We start from the raw sequence: 15,483 nt of genomic DNA, 5'->3' as shown, positions 1-15,483 counted from the left end.
CATCATCAATGGCATAGAATTTCAAGCTTCATTAAACTATCAGTAGTGAGTATAATACTGTCGAAAGTTGAGCAATGCTTTAATTAAAAGTGCACCATATTATCTGCCAGAGGATTTCTGAATCAACCTTGGATTATAACTTTTCCATCAAGCCTGTCATGTCTAATGCTTTAATTTATGTGAAAGCGGTTGACTTGAGAATTTCAGTCAATTTACCTGTCACATGTCAGCGCCTGTTAGAGTGTGTTTTTTTCCCTCCCGCCTCACTATATAGCCAGGTGCTCGGGGAGTATATAAAAAGTGGAAGAGCACATTTTCCTTACTACCACATTTTATTCACTTTAACTCACCTTCACTACCATTATGGATCTAAAAGCGGCCGTGGTGACCTTTTGCCTCGTCGCTTTGGTCATCAACTCCACTGAAGGTATGTGTTGTAGTTCTATGGAAACTAAATGATAGAACAAAACAAAATATAATGTGCTTATTAGAATTGATCATTAGAATGGAGAAATTCATTTTTATTGAAAAAGCATATTTATTTGGTTTCATTAAATAATCTATATCCTGCAACCTTTGTGGGGATAAACGGTTTAATGAATGAATGAATGAATGAATGAATGAATGAATGAATGAATGAATGAATGAATGAATGAATGAATGAATGAATGAATGAATGAATGAATGAATGAATGAATGAATGAATGAATGAATGAATGAATGAATGAATGAATGAATGAATACATAATATATAAACTTGCTTCCTTACTCTAACTTTATGGAATGACCATTCATCCATTCATCCATCCATCCATCCATCCATTTTCAAATATCATTTATCCGCACAGCAGAGCTGAGGTAAATTTTTGATACAGGTAGATTCACATATTTTTGGTCATTGCATTTAAATGGAAATAGGAGCATGTATGACATTTATTTGAGTCAATAATGTAACTGACTTCATGTCGTGAATCAACAAAATTAGACATACCTACATTATATCAGATCAACCGGTACTAGCCTGTTCTCTCCTGACTAATCCCAATAATAACATAATACATTGGTAAATGAATAACAAAAATTGCCAGGTATTATATTTGTAAAGGAGGGTTTTTCTACACTCAATTGAGCCAACTTAAATATGGTAGCCAATTTGCGTGGACTATAACAAGTAATTTAAAATTAATGATAATCATGGGACAATAGATGTTGACTTTGTTTTGATTTATTTTGCGGATACAAGGTCTGTTTTCAACACAAATCCAGCCTATTTTCTCGTCAGTTAATTTAATGCCTTCCATTTGTTCTCCAATTCAAGGTGGTATCAGCAAATGCTGCATTAATACCAGAAAGACTGTTCCAAAGCAAGTGCTTGCAAAGGTCCAAAGATGGTACATGCAATACAGCAGTGGACTCTGTGACATCGACGCTCTCGTGTAAGCTCCAACAGCTTCTTAATGACTCTTTACAAAAAAAAGTAACGTAGAATAATGTTGTGTTCGAAGAGTCACGATTTCTATGCACATTTAAAGTGGACATTTCTGCTGTCTCTCTCTATCCTGTGTGTGGTGGCCATGAGCGGTCATTTGCATTTTTAACCATTTTGCAAAAGTGGTTTCCATACTTGAATACATACATAAAAAATACTTTGCTTGCCTATTACAGTGTGTACTTCTGTATTGTAATGGAACTTTTTTTTTCTCATGCAGCTTATATGTGGGTGTCTGGAAGAAGCCCATCTGTGTTCATACCAACATGGAAAATGAGCTGAGAAGGGTTCTGAAGATGAGGCAGATAAGGCTGGGAACAACACACTGACAAGTCTATGGAAAGTGTTAATGTAAATTCATTTACCTTTACATTATTGCTGACTTATAAACAATGGATTGAATTAACATTTCTGTTCATAGCTTTTCCTACTGATATGGTCTTGTTTTTATATTACTTAACTCTTTATTCTTGTTGTTTCTGTAATCATTTTACTGCACACACACAAACAAAATACTCAATACTTTCAATATTAAGCAAGTGTATTATACTACATTTGATCCACACGGGGGTTGTTTGATGATCACTTGAATATATTTTGAATGATTTTGATTCTCAATTCCAGTTTCCATGGTAATGTGCTCACTCAGACACAAAAAGTAGTTGAGCATCAATCAACATCATCTCGGCTTGGATAGTCGAGAACTGGTTCATTTTGACTGGCATCATCAGGGCCTTTTTTTGCCCCTCCTAATTCAAATGGATTGGACGTCTCTCGCTGTAAGTGGATGCAATGAGTTAATTCCAGGTGCTATCTTTTCATGTTTGTGTTCCCGTGATATATTCCATCATCCTGTGTGGCTATATTTCTCTGCTTACCACCGGTCGAGGGAGTAATAAATGCAAGAATACACTGATGACGTGTCTAATTAATAAGCTTCCTGAGAACAGTAAAAAGGTAATCATCCATCTGTTGTGTGAAACTGACCAGGTGAGCACTTTAAAAAAGTATAATTACTTGCCACATGTCCAACATTCCATTTACTAAAAAAACCTAATATAATTTCAATTTCGAAAGAATGCGACTGCAGCTTTTGATGGCACTTTTTAGGTGGTAACATACACTTGGGCAACACCCTATGCCTAGTACTTTTTGAATTTTCCCATTTGTAATTTAGACTTTTTAAAGTTTACACTGAGCTTTCTGAATACCTATAACATTTCCTAAGTAAATTGAATGCATCTTCACTCTTAGTCTTGTTAGAGTGCTACAACCTGCAAATTTAAGACTCAATTAACCAAGAATCAATGCCAAATCATCACACATATTTGTCCTAGCGAGAGGGTATATGTTAGTGTATTTTTCCCCTAGTCTTGCATACTCCCAACACATTTGAAGCATTCGTAAAGAGATTAATATTCACAAGTTCATAATTGAATTCACCAAATCCAGGTGCAATTGCATCATTTGCCACATGGTCTTTGTTCCATTTTGCTTGAGAAAATGTAAAAAACAACAATAACAATGACTTAGGATGTGTGAACGTTTATTAAAAACCACCAATGTTATAAGATTGTAAAGCTTGTTAAGAGAAGCCAAGCTTTTTTTGGTAATAGTTATCATACAAACCTATACCAAGCAAGCAAGAACCATTTAAATGTCTGGATTATGTGTACATGACAGAGAACTGATTCTAAGATTCCACATCAAAGCTGTTGGTAAATTTTGCACAATCAAAATTCTAGCAATCTGTATATATATATTAAATGCCATAATTTTATTCAACCACACTCAAACAAAAAACAATCTAGTTGTTAGAAATACTTAAAAATAAAGGGGTAATTTTGGCGACTAAATTTCCAGGTTATTTCCACATCACTAAAAATGCATTTAGTGTTGCACCGATACGTCACTTATAATTGACATCAGGGGTATTGGGGAGTACCAACAAATAGCATGACATTGCTGTACAATATGTACATTTTGAGTTATATTCTCATTTGGTTTAGCGCCATCAATGGCAGCCTATAAATTAAGTAGTGTCTGAACAAGCCATGACAGCACTTACTTAACAAATCACACAACTGGTGGTCAGAATCAGTATTGGGAAAAAATAATAATAGTATCGGTGCAACACTAGCTAATGCAGCAACCCAAAAACAAACAAACAAAAGACACGAAAGCCAAACTAGGAAGCTTGATAGTGTTTTCATGTAGTGTTGCTTGAGACAAACACATAAAACCTAGCAAGCACTACAAAAACAACCAGTTTGAGACAAACAGGCGCCCCTCCATTTTCCAAATTCACCCACAGAACTGCAAGCATAATCCCAAATGTTTAAAAAATCAAAACAAAACAGTGCTTCAATTTTCTTTTTGATAAGAGCCAAGAAAGTTCAGTCTTGAAATCAGAAAAAAAATCACCTGAAACAAGTTGAGCCTTTCAAATCAATTTGTCACCTTTTAATATAAAAGATGACAGCGGTGAAACAGAATTTTTTTTTTTTTTAAATAAAACAGAACCGTGATCAGCAAAGGTTCAATACTTCAACACTGTCTTTGGTAACCCAGTGTAAAAGCAGGTCTCTCCTGATTGGGGAGCAGAATTGTAGAAATGCCATGTTATGATGAGTCAATTGAACACGACTGAAACAAACAAAAAAAAAAAACGTGCCACTAACAGAAATGAAACACTGTATTTAAAACTAGTAGGTTATTGCATGCTGTTCTATGACGCTCTCCCTCAAACTGCTGATCAAAGGTCATTCTGATTAGGGGGTTTTGGAATCCAAACTGAAACATTCTTTATGGAGACTCATGGAAGCTAATGCCTGCCAATCAGTTTAAACAATTTGTCAAAAGCTTAACAGCGCATTACTGCTTGGTGAAAAATGGTTATAAGTGCACATGGTTAAATGACGCTGATCGGATGCTGTGAAAGTTTAGAAGGCAGTCAAAAGTGGACTACGGCTGCAACGATCACCAGCCAGTCACAGGAAGGATACGCCACCTATTTCAAACAGACCCCCCCACACACACTAAAAAACTCCTCACATAAAGTCTGACTCCACGAGAGGATGCGCGTGTGCCGGACTTGTGAGACGTACACCCTGTTAGAAAATCTTGCGACCATATTTACAACCATTCGCCCAAAAACATCTCTTTAGAAAATTCTTGTCAAAGTGCAAAAGAAAACAATTAAAAAAAACTCCTTAATCCCCTTTAAAAGGCAGAAAAGAAGAGTGACATTCTTCATCAAGTTACCTCTACAGTAGCAGCCTAAAAAGGATAAATGGAAGCTGAATAAGGTGCTTTAGCTTAGCCTTCCTGGGGTAGTTGACAACACTAATCTCAAAATATTTCTCAATGTCAACAAGAAACTAGTGGATATGCGCTTGAAGGTGGTCTAGCTACACATAGCACACTATAATGGTAGGAAGGCGGACCGGGGCTGGACAGAAGTGATTGAGGGAAAAGGGGGCGCCGCTTAGGCCGACAGGTTGTTGGCCAGCTCGATGAGCGCCAGAGCACCGTGGAGACGCTCTCGTTGCTCCTGGAGTCGACGCTTGGCAGCAACCCCTTGGCTTCCTTTCTCCTCCTCTTCCTCCTCTCCATCGTCACCTTTCTCCTCATTACATTGGAGAAGCTCCATTGGGTCGCGCTGCTCCTGGTCCTGCACTCTGCCTTTGCTCTGCACTTTCCCCTTGGCGGTGGAGGGGGCACGCTGCTCTCTGGTCTCCCAGTACCTGCGAGGAGCCATCACAATTAGATCATCTCAAGCGATAAGATCTTCTCAGAAGGCATGATCGGTCAAGTTGTCAATTTCTAACCTTGCCAACCACTCTGCCACTGCTTTGTTGTCCACAGACTGTGCCTTGCCGGTGCCTTCCTTTGGCTCCTCCCTCTTCAAGCGGGAGAATGGATGCTTGGGGCAGTGACGATTGGCGTGTGTAAAGCGGTTGCTGCATCCTGGAAAGGAAATTAGATATTCAATAAACACATCAAGGTGTTCAATTGGCCCAAAGTCACAATCACCCAAAGACAGCAAAGCTTCGATTGAACTCGATTGTTGAACCCAGCAATTGTGCGGTAAATGGACGCCCTCTAGTGACACACAAGGAACCAGTCAATTAAAATCTAATCTAAAATCACCAAACTCAAAGCGTTGCCTAATAACAGTATACATATAAATATTTTCTTAAGAAGTTCACATTTTTGGGGGCTATTGACTTTTTCAGGTAGTCATAATTAGCATCCTTATTGTACTTTTAGATTCATTTTCCCCCTTGAGAAGAGTTCCACATGTTATCACAAGTTTTCACTACAAGGCACTTGCTGTCTTTCTCTCAGTCTTGATTTTTTTTAAAAATCCCATTTAGGGCTGTGGTGCTTTTCGCCAACTTAAACTACCACCATATTGCCAGTGATGACGAAAATCCGACTCTAAACGACAAGTGACAAGAAGAGACTCAAGGTGCCGTTAGGTGTTGCCAGATGGATTCATATGTTTTAGGTAGTATCACGAACACACAATACAGTCTTATATATTGTTTGGTATTTTTCATGTTTAATTTATATTAGATAAAAAGGTTTTTCCAATGTAATTTCCATCATTCTGTTTGCTTCTGTTTGTATCTCGTCAAAATAATACAGTAGGCTCTCATTATATAAGCACTGTCAAGAGAGAAAATGAGCCTCAATATGCAAACAAATTTAACAATACGACTGCCAGAAAAGCATCTCTCTTGCTTGGCATGTCTGGGTGCCTTGGTTTCCCACCAGGTGGGATGCTAGCTTTTCCTTTGACTTCTCTTCTCTAAGTTTCTGTGTCCCTGCTTGGGGGCATCGACCATCTGGCACCAACAAAATGCCTCCCATCTGCCACTCATCTATGTTGCATAATTACATATGGAAGTGGATCAAGATAATGTGTGCACACAAATGAAAATTAACATCATGCCCCCCAGGAATTCACTGGAATCAAAATATTTCTGAGGGAGAAAATAGATTAAAAAATAAGAGCACATTCAAGTTACAAGCTTGATTGTACCCATTTAATGAGGGTCCACTGTACTACTAATGACTGAGTGCACTTTAAGACACTGGAAAAGCACCCATAACGGTCTGTGCCATAACTATGTTCTATGCTCATTTTTTGACAGGCAGACGAATTAATGATAATTTGGGTTGCACCTTTCTCTGAGCAGACAAATGGTTTTTCTCCAGTATGTAGCCGCTGGTGGGTCTTCAGCTGACCGCTCTGGACGAATGCCTTGCTGCAGTTTGGGTAGTCACACAGATACGGACGCTCACCTGGAAGGGGGAAAGCACAGAGTCAACGATGTTGTCGATTGCTTTGTATATACAAGGCACTGACAGATATATAACATTTATGGTCACCTGTGTGTGTTCTCTTATGAGCCTGGAGAGACTTTTCCCTGGGGAACACCCGGTTGCAAATGTTGCAGCGGATACGACTGGAAGACGTCTCCCCCTCGTTAATCAGTTCCCGAACTGTGTCGGCACGAGGACGTCCTCGGCGGATTCCATCCTGACGACAACATCAAAGATATCATGAAATCATGACGGGCACAACCAGATGCAATATATTCAAAATATGCCTTTGTACAGAAATTATTGAGAGGATTTAATTAAGGCAACTGTCTAAATGATAAAATTTCTCATACGTGGTCAATGAATTGAAATGTTTACCACAACTAATGCATCCTTTTTCCTATACACTGGACAGAATATAACTCGCCAAATAATTAAGTCTTCTTCCTACAGAGTTGGCAAAAGGTAGTTAACCTTTTTACTTGTTATTCATACGACAGAATAGTTTGAGATAGGACAAGATTGCAGCTATAACATGAAAGGAGCACTGTGTAATATGTTAAAAGTTAATAATAACCACTTTAGTCACTTTTTATCTACTTGGTTATGTGACCATGTTTTGTTTTGATCATGTTGACTACTTATGTTGCTGATTACTGATTATGTTGACTACTTATTTATTTATTACTTATTTATTGATTATTTATTTGTGCACTTCATGGCCAAACTTTAAATTTCATTTTACTTGTATAATGACAATAAAAGCATTCAATTCACTTCAACAAATAATCGAAGTGCAATGGGTCCAGAGCTATTATGTTTGCAGACACTTTCAACACCATTCAACAGTTATGTCTTCTCATGGCTTTGTAACACATATACCAGATAATATCGCGAGATTTGCAACGAAGCAGCAACGTGAACTCCGACTTCCGGGTAATTTTTTAGGCGCCAGTCTGGACGTCATGATAGCAGCCAGGAAGGCTTTAAACCCACCAAGACACACCCTAAAGCAAGATTGTTTATTTAAAGTGACCCAATTATTGGTCATATTGAATAAATGTCCCTTTTACAATATGGCTATGCTACTACTATGCACCGTACTTGCATTAAATAGGAAAAGTATTGTACTATGCGGTACCTTGCCGTGATCGGGTGAAGTAGCTGCGTCTGGGTCTCCAGCCGTCCCGCCCGGAGACGAACCCCCACTAAGCGAACCGGGGCTCAGTGTCACATTATGAGCGTTCTCTCCCCATTTCCACGGGTAAACCATGAAATCGCTGAATCCCGGACTCGCTGGCGTCATGGCCTCGGCCATTTGGGGCTTGATCGGAGTAGTCTTTATGACGGACACCAGGACCCTCTTAGGCGAGTCGTTGCAGAATATAACGTGAGGATGCTTGCTGTCGCTCATTGTATGCAAAAACGATCGCAAATTATTTTCAAAAATAACGTCTTTCCCGTCTCTTGTCTTCAAAGGGTAAATATCGAGCGTAAAATATGCCTCGCCGTGTTAATCCGGGGTGAATACGTCCTTCATTTCCAGTTGGTAGAATAAAAAACCCCGTCCTTAGCTAGCGATTATTCGCAAAAGTTGAATATGACAAATCTGGTACTGCCGCTGGCGCAGTCTTGAGCCGTATGCGTCACACGAGCGATTGCGCCGCATTGCAAAATCGCGCCCGACAAGTAAATGCACCAATCATCTTCGGAAAATGTCAATCACGTGCCAAATTGACCAATAGGACGAGCTCAAAGCGCCCATTTAGCGAATTGCGCGAACAGTAGCCAGGAAGTCCTCTTTGCTTGCCGCGTGTGATTAGTCCAAACTCATTCGTCCAATCAGGTTTGAAGACTGGGCGCGCGCGCTCAGGTTCGGCTACACGGATTGGTCAAGGCAAGGATTGTGCCGCACGAGCGCCCACGTTTGAGCCAATGAGAGTCAAAGGCGGTTAATTTTACAGCGTCGGCGAGCAGATGGTTGCTCTTTCCCGCGCACATGACTATTGACTTTAATCCTTTGGGGGGCAATTTAAAGATGCAAGGGGAACAAAAAATGAAGGCGCCAGTGTTACGTAATCATTTCAAGCCGGAAACACCAGAACAAAGGAAGCATTAAAAAGAATAAAATACAGAACATAACACAGCAAATTAAGGATAAATGTTCCTTTATGATAAAAGACAGAAGAAATACTCCTTAGGTTGCAGCATGTCCCCAGTTAATGCGACAGTCACAATACTCCTATAAAAAAGTACAAAATAGTAGGAATCTTAAGTGGTCAAATCTTATGTTTTTAAACTAGGAATATTTGAATTTTTTGGAGGGAGCAATTTCATTTTTTCATTTGAGTTTTGTTTTTTGGTCGAAAATTGTCTTTTATTGAAGCAAAGTCTTTTTGATTAAAAAGTAAAGACATAAATCGTGAACCCAATACAGTCCAACAGAAAACATTACTTCAATCAAAATATGATTAAAAAATACTTCCATCAAAGAAAACTTTCACCCAAAAATCAATATTTTTTTATTGAAGAAACATATTTTGATTAAATAATACATAAATCGTCTACCCACATAAGGCCCAACACAAAACATGACTTCAAGCAAAATTTTGTTTTAAAACAACTACTCCCATCATAGAAAAGTTTCACCCAACGAAAAATAGTGTTCCAAAGCCTTCTTTTGAGTCTCACTCAAACACTTTTTTCTTTGATTGAAAAGAATTGTTCTCAGTTAAACTGAGCCTTTTATTAATTGACTATAGTATCTATTTTTTAAAGCAACTGTGTAGTCTTTCCCTTTAAATTGACTTTGCCTGTCACCATTGGGGGTGACGTCATTTCAATTCCAAAGATGAATATTCAAATAGAGGCGCGGTTTCGCTTGAGCCGCACGTGCCAAACATTTATCAAAGTGGACGGCACTTTCGAAATTTGATAGTAACTCCATGGAGATTTGAGCGTCGCCAGGTGTTCTATAGTGACCAGTAGAGGAGAAACTAGGTGATTTTTCAAAGTATCACATTAATAAAGGTCGTCATTATAGAATAGAAATTAATTGCACATGTTTTCCCCCTCAGAACAAGATGCTTACGGACGCCTATGGCTGTACCGTAGCTAATAGGTTCGGGAATCTTCCCGACGACGACACGGACCCATTGGATTTCATAAGCGAGGTAGAGACCGAAAAGGAGAAGAAAAGGAAGAAGAAAAAGGAGGAGGAAGATAAAAAGCCCAAACAGAAGAAACCTGGGGTGAAAGAATCCCAGAAGGAAAGACGTTTTCCCATTACGAAAATGGCCGATCCGGAACCTGATGCAAGTACGTGACAAACAATATCATTGCATGTGAACTAAACTTTTATCAGATGGCCCTTGGCTTTTGCAGGCCAACATTGTGTTGTTGGTCTATTGCAACACTGTACTTAATTTTTTATATTAACTTTAACCTATGTATTTATTGGCGTTAACAATAAGCGCCCAATCCATTTCCAATGGGAGGGCTGGCAGGGATCATCTGTTGACGCCCCCATTTCGACCTAACAGTTTAAAAGTTTGGAAATTTACTAAGTTCCTCTAATTTGACATATTTTCCCAAGTGATACAGGGGCTCTGCATTCTGTGTTTATAGCAGTGGCGGTCCGTGCATTTTCTCGTAGCGCCTTCAACGAATCAATCCAATTCTCAAAAAATATTTTATGGCTATAAAACCTCTACTGCAGCTACAGCTGCGACACATACAAAATAATCAATAAATCAATGCACAAAAATGGGGTAAAATCCACTTCCTAGCAGCATTTAATGATTAAATACAAATACTGGAGCTTTTCAGACATTAAAACCAGGCCAGGGGGTAATTTTCCCAGGAAAAGAGTGCGATGAACGTCAATGGCGTACGGGCAAACATTGCCCGAAAATTGGGTAAAATCCAGCCGAAAATAGCATTTATCGATTAAATACAAATACTGGAGCTTTTTAGACATCAGAACCGGGCCCGGAGTATCATTTCCCTGGGAAAAAGACAGCGATGAACGTCAATACGGCCGTATATGTCCATACGCGAAACGGCAAAAAATGCACTAAAATGGGGTACAATCCACTTCCTAGCAGCATTTAGTGATTAAATACAAACACTGGAGCTTAAATACAAACACTGGACCTTTTCAGATATCAGAACCGGGCCCACAATTGAAATATTATTTAGGAATATAGCCATATTTTACTCACCAAAAATCCGTTTTAACTGTACGCAATATCCATCCTCCTTTCTTTCTTCCTTCTTTTCTACCGCCATCGAAGCTACTCATGAAAGTCGAGCCTGTCCTGTCATATTTCTGGCATAGTCCGTCTTGAGAATGGCTTTAAATCAACACAACAATATATTTGCTTGTGCAGCTCGCTCCAAATACAGTTTGGTAGCTCTCTCGTAGTTAGCGCACTGAAAGTGGCGGACACACACTTTTCCCGGCTGTAACAGGCTTGCTAGCTTCGGAGTTGACCGCCCTTTCTTAATGATGTCCATTTTTTCTGGAAAAGTCCGTCTGGAAAATAGCTTTGTGAGCAACCAAATCCATTTGTTTTCCTCCGTCGGCCATTGTGGGTTGAGTTTGCGATCTCTGGCTGGCTCTCTTTGGCTTTGGTCCGCCTACTAGCCAATCATAGTTGGTGAAAGCGATGACGTATCCCTATGCCTGCGAAATGGCCTTGGTGTCACCAAATCAAATTCTGATTGGTTAAAGCAACAGTCTTATCGACGCTTGTTTAATGCAGCAGAGCCCGCAGAACTGATTGTGAAGGCGTTGAGGCAAATTTCTGACCCTGGCAACAAATAATGGCTGAAATGTGATTGGTTAAATGCTTCAATATGAAAACACATCTGGAAGCAGTACAACCAGGGGGAAAAGCAATGAAAGGAAGCTAACAGACAATTTGGAATTATTTAATAAGTATTGATGGACTAAATATAATATATGATTCAGATATTTCTTAGGCCAGCAGAGAAGGCCTTGAAGGCCCTGACGGCCCACCACTGGTTTATAGTATGTTGTCATTGTCCATGTATGTTAAACTCTATGAAAGATAGTAACTGAGTTGAATTTGTTTTTCTAATTGTTATTAATTACTCTAAATCAGTGCTTCCCAATTATTTATGGCTTTACTAACAGACATTACACCCCAGTTACACTAGGATGCTTTAGTTTTTCCAATTAACACAGCCCATATTGCCAATAATTTTACTGGGCTTAAAATACATTTTCAGTCACATGTCATTTATAATTGTGTGGAATAAATTATGGGGTGAAAAAAGGGAGGCATAGCAGAAAATACTTTAAGTGCTAGAATATAAACCTAGGTGCCATGTTCTGCAATAATGTAAATATAAAATATTGTGAAATGGTGTTTATTTTATTGTATTTTTTAAATATGATTTGTCATTTCAGTATTGATTTTTTTTATTAAAGTTTAAAGACTGGTATATGCAAGGCAACCAACATAGGTATGTAATGAAACACTTTGTTTTTCCAGTTTGCAAGCAGCCAGTCCAAGCCGCAGGAGAAGATGGAGCAGAGACGAAAAGGGCGTCAAAAATGGCTGCCTTTGGGGAGCGCAGAGCAAACCCAGCTTTGTCTCCACAGGAGTTCTCCGTCCCAAAGTACGTTGCTCAATCTTTAATGTTATTGTACATTATTCAGCAATTATCTGCAACCGTTTACATCAAGCACTGGATAAGGGATGGGAAATGACCAAAATTAACACAGCAGTGTATAGTACAATAGGTGTCCGCTTTCATATCCCTAAAATGATAAGCATTTAAGTATTTTTGATATTTTAGGCCACATATTACGCAAATAAAACACTACTTAAATGTAGAAAATTAGGAGGACTCCTCAATAATTCAGTGTAAATGCATTGGGCATAAAAGTTAGTTTAAAAAGTACAACTCTGGAAAATGAAATGCAACTGTGTTGAGTTGAAGTAAAATGGAACTAAATTATTTCCATGCAGTGATGACCACACTTTGAGAATCAGTGATTATTGTGAAGTGACGACCTAATTTTACCTTAGGCCTTCCGACTATCAAAATGTGGACCTCAGGGGCCGAGGAGGAGGTAGGGGTAGGAGAGGAGGCGAAAGAAGGGGATACCCGAGCAACTTTGATAACTTTGTCTCGAGGGGCAAGAGAGAGTACGACCGACGCAATGCAACGTAAGTAACATTTACACAGTTGGGGTTGATCTTGCAAGTCCCTGACAGTCTATTGTTGTCGCTCATTGTAGTGGGATTTCTCCTGATGAGAAGAGAGGTGGCAGAGGTCCCTGGAATTGGGGATGTGTGCAAGAACCAGCAAGGTGTGAGTCTGTCTGTCAACACCGTCATAGTGTCAAATAGATTGATTAGAAGTGTTTCTTTTGATCTTGAAGCGAATTAATAGATGTGATGCCCGCTGCTCCGGTTCATTCTGAACAGCCTCAAGCTCCAGTGGAAGAGAACCTGAACCCGTGAGTACCACCATCAGATGTAGCACCAAAAATATGAAACTGGATGAATTTTATGAAGGCACATTTTATTGCAGACCTGTCATTAGTCACACGCTTTCCCGAATATGAAAGGTGCTGTAAAATGTCTTGTTTTTGTTAGTGCAATTGCTGAGGACGAAGGGGAAATGGTGGTCCAGGTTGCCGTGGAGATGACTCTAGATGAATGGAAGGCTTTGCAGAACGACAGTCGTCCCAAGGCAGAGTTCAATATCCGCAAAGCAGAGAGCCCCATTCCATCAAAGGCCAAAGTCATCCACAAGTCCAGACATATGGTATGTACAAAAATACTTGGACACTCCATGGCCCAATCAATCTGGTTTTAATCAGCCCAAAACTCTTCTTATGCAGTATACAGCTCTAAATCAGGAAAAATGAACCAAACCAATTTTAGAAATAGTTAACATTAGTACCACGATAATGGGCAGTAGTCTAGTGTTTACCAAAAATGACAAAGGCTATTCTCTTAATGTACTGTAAGTTACTATCATGCAATTTAGTTTGATCCACACTGCTTAAATATAGCAACATTGAGTCAGTTAAAATGCATTGCAGATAAGGTGCAAATGCTTTAATGGTTAGAGGCATATGCACTATATTTTACTTGGAGAAAAATGCACAAAAATCAAGCCGTTGTAATATTTTTGTAGAATGAAGATTGTTTTTGTCATTATTTAAAGCATGCTTGTGTTCCACCACTGGTACTCATACCATCTCTACTCAAAAGCTCTCTTCATATAGCACATGCCCATTGACATAAACAGAAGCCAGTGTGCCAATATTTGGAAGTGTTCGTTTACAGGAGTTATAGAGCAACTTTTAATAGACAAGAACCTAGACTGAGAAGAGATGCATTAGTGAAATCCCTAGCTCTTTTTTGTCTTTTTTAAAGATGCTGGAGCAATGGAAAATGATCTGGAGTTTTGAGAGTTCAAGCTGATTCATTAGTGAAACTAGAATCCCACTTTAAAAAAAATCAGGTTCAGCAGGATAACATCTCTGTCAAAGCTCGATAAGCTGAGACAGGAAAAATGGAGCACTAATGAATGGGGTTGTTGATAATGTGTTACACCAAGTGCAGTGCGAAAGGGGTTTAAAAAAAGCTGCCTCTGAATGTTAAGGATACTGGAGCCTTTCCATTATACACACAGAACTGTGATGAGGGACATGTTGCAATGACCTGCCACTCCCAATTTTGATGAAATCAGATAAATGGTTTCGATATATTGCTTTGTTAATAAAAAAAATAAACAAGTGACAAAAAGAAAGTAGTGAGAGTAGAAATGTTCAGAAAAATATTTAGTCGAAATGAGAATAAAAATGCAGTTTCAATCTGTAACACTATCCTACCCGTCCGTGACTGTAATTAGTTCCAAAAAATGCGTTGCCGCAAGCAAACAAAGCTCATTAAGCGTGCGCTTCTCGAGTGGGCTTGAATCGTTCATGAGGCGAAGCGAAACGCCTGGAGTCGAATCCTGGGGAACAGCAGGACATTTGGTCATTTACGTTGCAATCTTCAGCATCTCAAGGATAATGTGGAGGAATTGGATGACAGCAATTTCTTCCGCCGGTCTATGAATGATATCACCTCCCTTCTGGACATCAACTTTGGAAGTCTGGGACGCCCATCTCGAGGGGGTCGAGGCAGGGGGCGCGGTTACCTGCCCAGCCACCAAGAGTGTGTCAAACAAACACTGGAGAAGGTAGGCTTTGATATCATGTTTCATTATTTTCTCTAAAGTAATAGTATCAGTTTGCCTTAGTCAGATGGTGGTGAATAGCCATGTTGTTTGTCTACAGGAGGATGAAGCAGCTCCTGACCCGGACAATCATGAAGACTTCCCAGCACTATCAGCAGGCATATGATTGAGTTAATGCTTAATGTAGCTGGTTTAGGGAAATGGGTTGCACTTTAAATACTGGCCAGAAAAGCACAATATGGTTCCTTATTGTTTAGTGTTTAATTTTGTATTTTTCTGTTGACATTTATTGAATGGACTGAGTTATAAAGACTTGAGCAAATATTATTGGTCTCTTGTACTTTTTAATACTATATATACAGTATATAACCTGGGTGATGTGTTTCAAACCTAGCGTTGACATCGTATTATTGACCCCACCCCCAGTT

General features: G+C 39.2%; 3 protein-coding genes across 3 annotated transcripts; 2 read left to right on the top strand and 1 right to left on the bottom strand.

Moving 5' to 3' along the window:
- Window positions 1-336: 336 nt before the first annotated feature.
- On the top strand, window positions 337-2,113 carry ccl27a (chemokine (C-C motif) ligand 27a). The gene is made up of 3 exons (XM_077601436.1): window positions 337-427; window positions 1,319-1,436; window positions 1,710-2,113. The coding sequence occupies exons 1-3, from the start codon at window positions 364-366 to the stop codon at window positions 1,816-1,818; spliced, it is 291 nt and encodes a 96-aa protein (XP_077457562.1). The 5' UTR covers window positions 337-363; the 3' UTR covers window positions 1,819-2,113.
- Window positions 2,114-3,018: 905 nt separating this feature from the next.
- On the bottom strand, window positions 3,019-8,569 carry znf367 (zinc finger protein 367). Its single transcript, XM_077601723.1, has 5 exons — window positions 7,965-8,569; window positions 6,890-7,040; window positions 6,683-6,802; window positions 5,320-5,458; window positions 3,019-5,235 (listed from the first exon to the last, which is right to left on the bottom strand). Exons 1-5 carry the CDS (start codon window positions 8,235-8,237, stop codon window positions 4,977-4,979), a joined length of 942 nt encoding a protein of 313 aa, XP_077457849.1. The 5' UTR covers window positions 8,238-8,569; the 3' UTR covers window positions 3,019-4,976.
- Window positions 8,570-9,686: 1,117 nt separating this feature from the next.
- LOC144074397 (intracellular hyaluronan-binding protein 4-like) lies at window positions 9,687-15,382 on the top strand. Its single transcript, XM_077600816.1, has 9 exons — window positions 9,687-9,823; window positions 9,901-10,141; window positions 12,346-12,472; window positions 12,886-13,026; window positions 13,098-13,169; window positions 13,242-13,319; window positions 13,459-13,630; window positions 14,876-15,058; window positions 15,156-15,382. Exons 2-9 carry the CDS (start codon window positions 9,907-9,909, stop codon window positions 15,219-15,221), a joined length of 1,074 nt encoding a protein of 357 aa, XP_077456942.1. The 5' UTR covers window positions 9,687-9,823; window positions 9,901-9,906; the 3' UTR covers window positions 15,222-15,382.
- Window positions 15,383-15,483: the final 101 nt, after the last annotated feature.

The sequence above is a fragment of the Stigmatopora argus genome, chromosome 5 (assembly GCF_051989625.1).
Source record: "Stigmatopora argus isolate UIUO_Sarg chromosome 5, RoL_Sarg_1.0, whole genome shotgun sequence".
Taxonomy (NCBI): domain Eukaryota; kingdom Metazoa; phylum Chordata; class Actinopteri; order Syngnathiformes; family Syngnathidae; genus Stigmatopora; species Stigmatopora argus.
This window is presented reverse-complemented; position numbering and strand designations above follow the sequence as displayed.

Excerpts from the sequence above, each read along its gene's own strand:
- LOC144074397 (XM_077600816.1), top strand. The coding sequence starts at position 9,907 with ATGCTTACGGACGCCTATGGCTGTACCGTAGCTAATAGGTTCGGGAAT. Across the intron at positions 13,027-13,097 it reads TACGACCGACGCAATGCAAC|TGGGATTTCTCCTGATGAGA; the intron begins GTAAGTAACATT and ends CGCTCATTGTAG. Across the intron at positions 13,170-13,241 it reads TGTGTGCAAGAACCAGCAAG|CGAATTAATAGATGTGATGC; the intron begins GTGTGAGTCTGT and ends TTGATCTTGAAG.
- ccl27a (XM_077601436.1), top strand. The coding sequence starts at position 364 with ATGGATCTAAAAGCGGCCGTGGTGACCTTTTGCCTCGTCGCTTTGGTC. Across the intron at positions 428-1,318 it reads GGTCATCAACTCCACTGAAG|GTGGTATCAGCAAATGCTGC; the intron begins GTATGTGTTGTA and ends CTCCAATTCAAG. Across the intron at positions 1,437-1,709 it reads TGTGACATCGACGCTCTCGT|CTTATATGTGGGTGTCTGGA; the intron begins GTAAGCTCCAAC and ends TTTCTCATGCAG.
- znf367 (XM_077601723.1), bottom strand. The coding sequence starts at position 8,237 with ATGAGCGACAGCAAGCATCCTCACGTTATATTCTGCAACGACTCGCCT. Across the intron at positions 7,041-7,964 it reads CTTCACCCGATCACGGCAAG|GATGGAATCCGCCGAGGACG; the intron begins GTACCGCATAGT and ends TGTTGTCGTCAG. Across the intron at positions 6,803-6,889 it reads TCATAAGAGAACACACACAG|GTGAGCGTCCGTATCTGTGT; the intron begins GTGACCATAAAT and ends TCCCCCTTCCAG.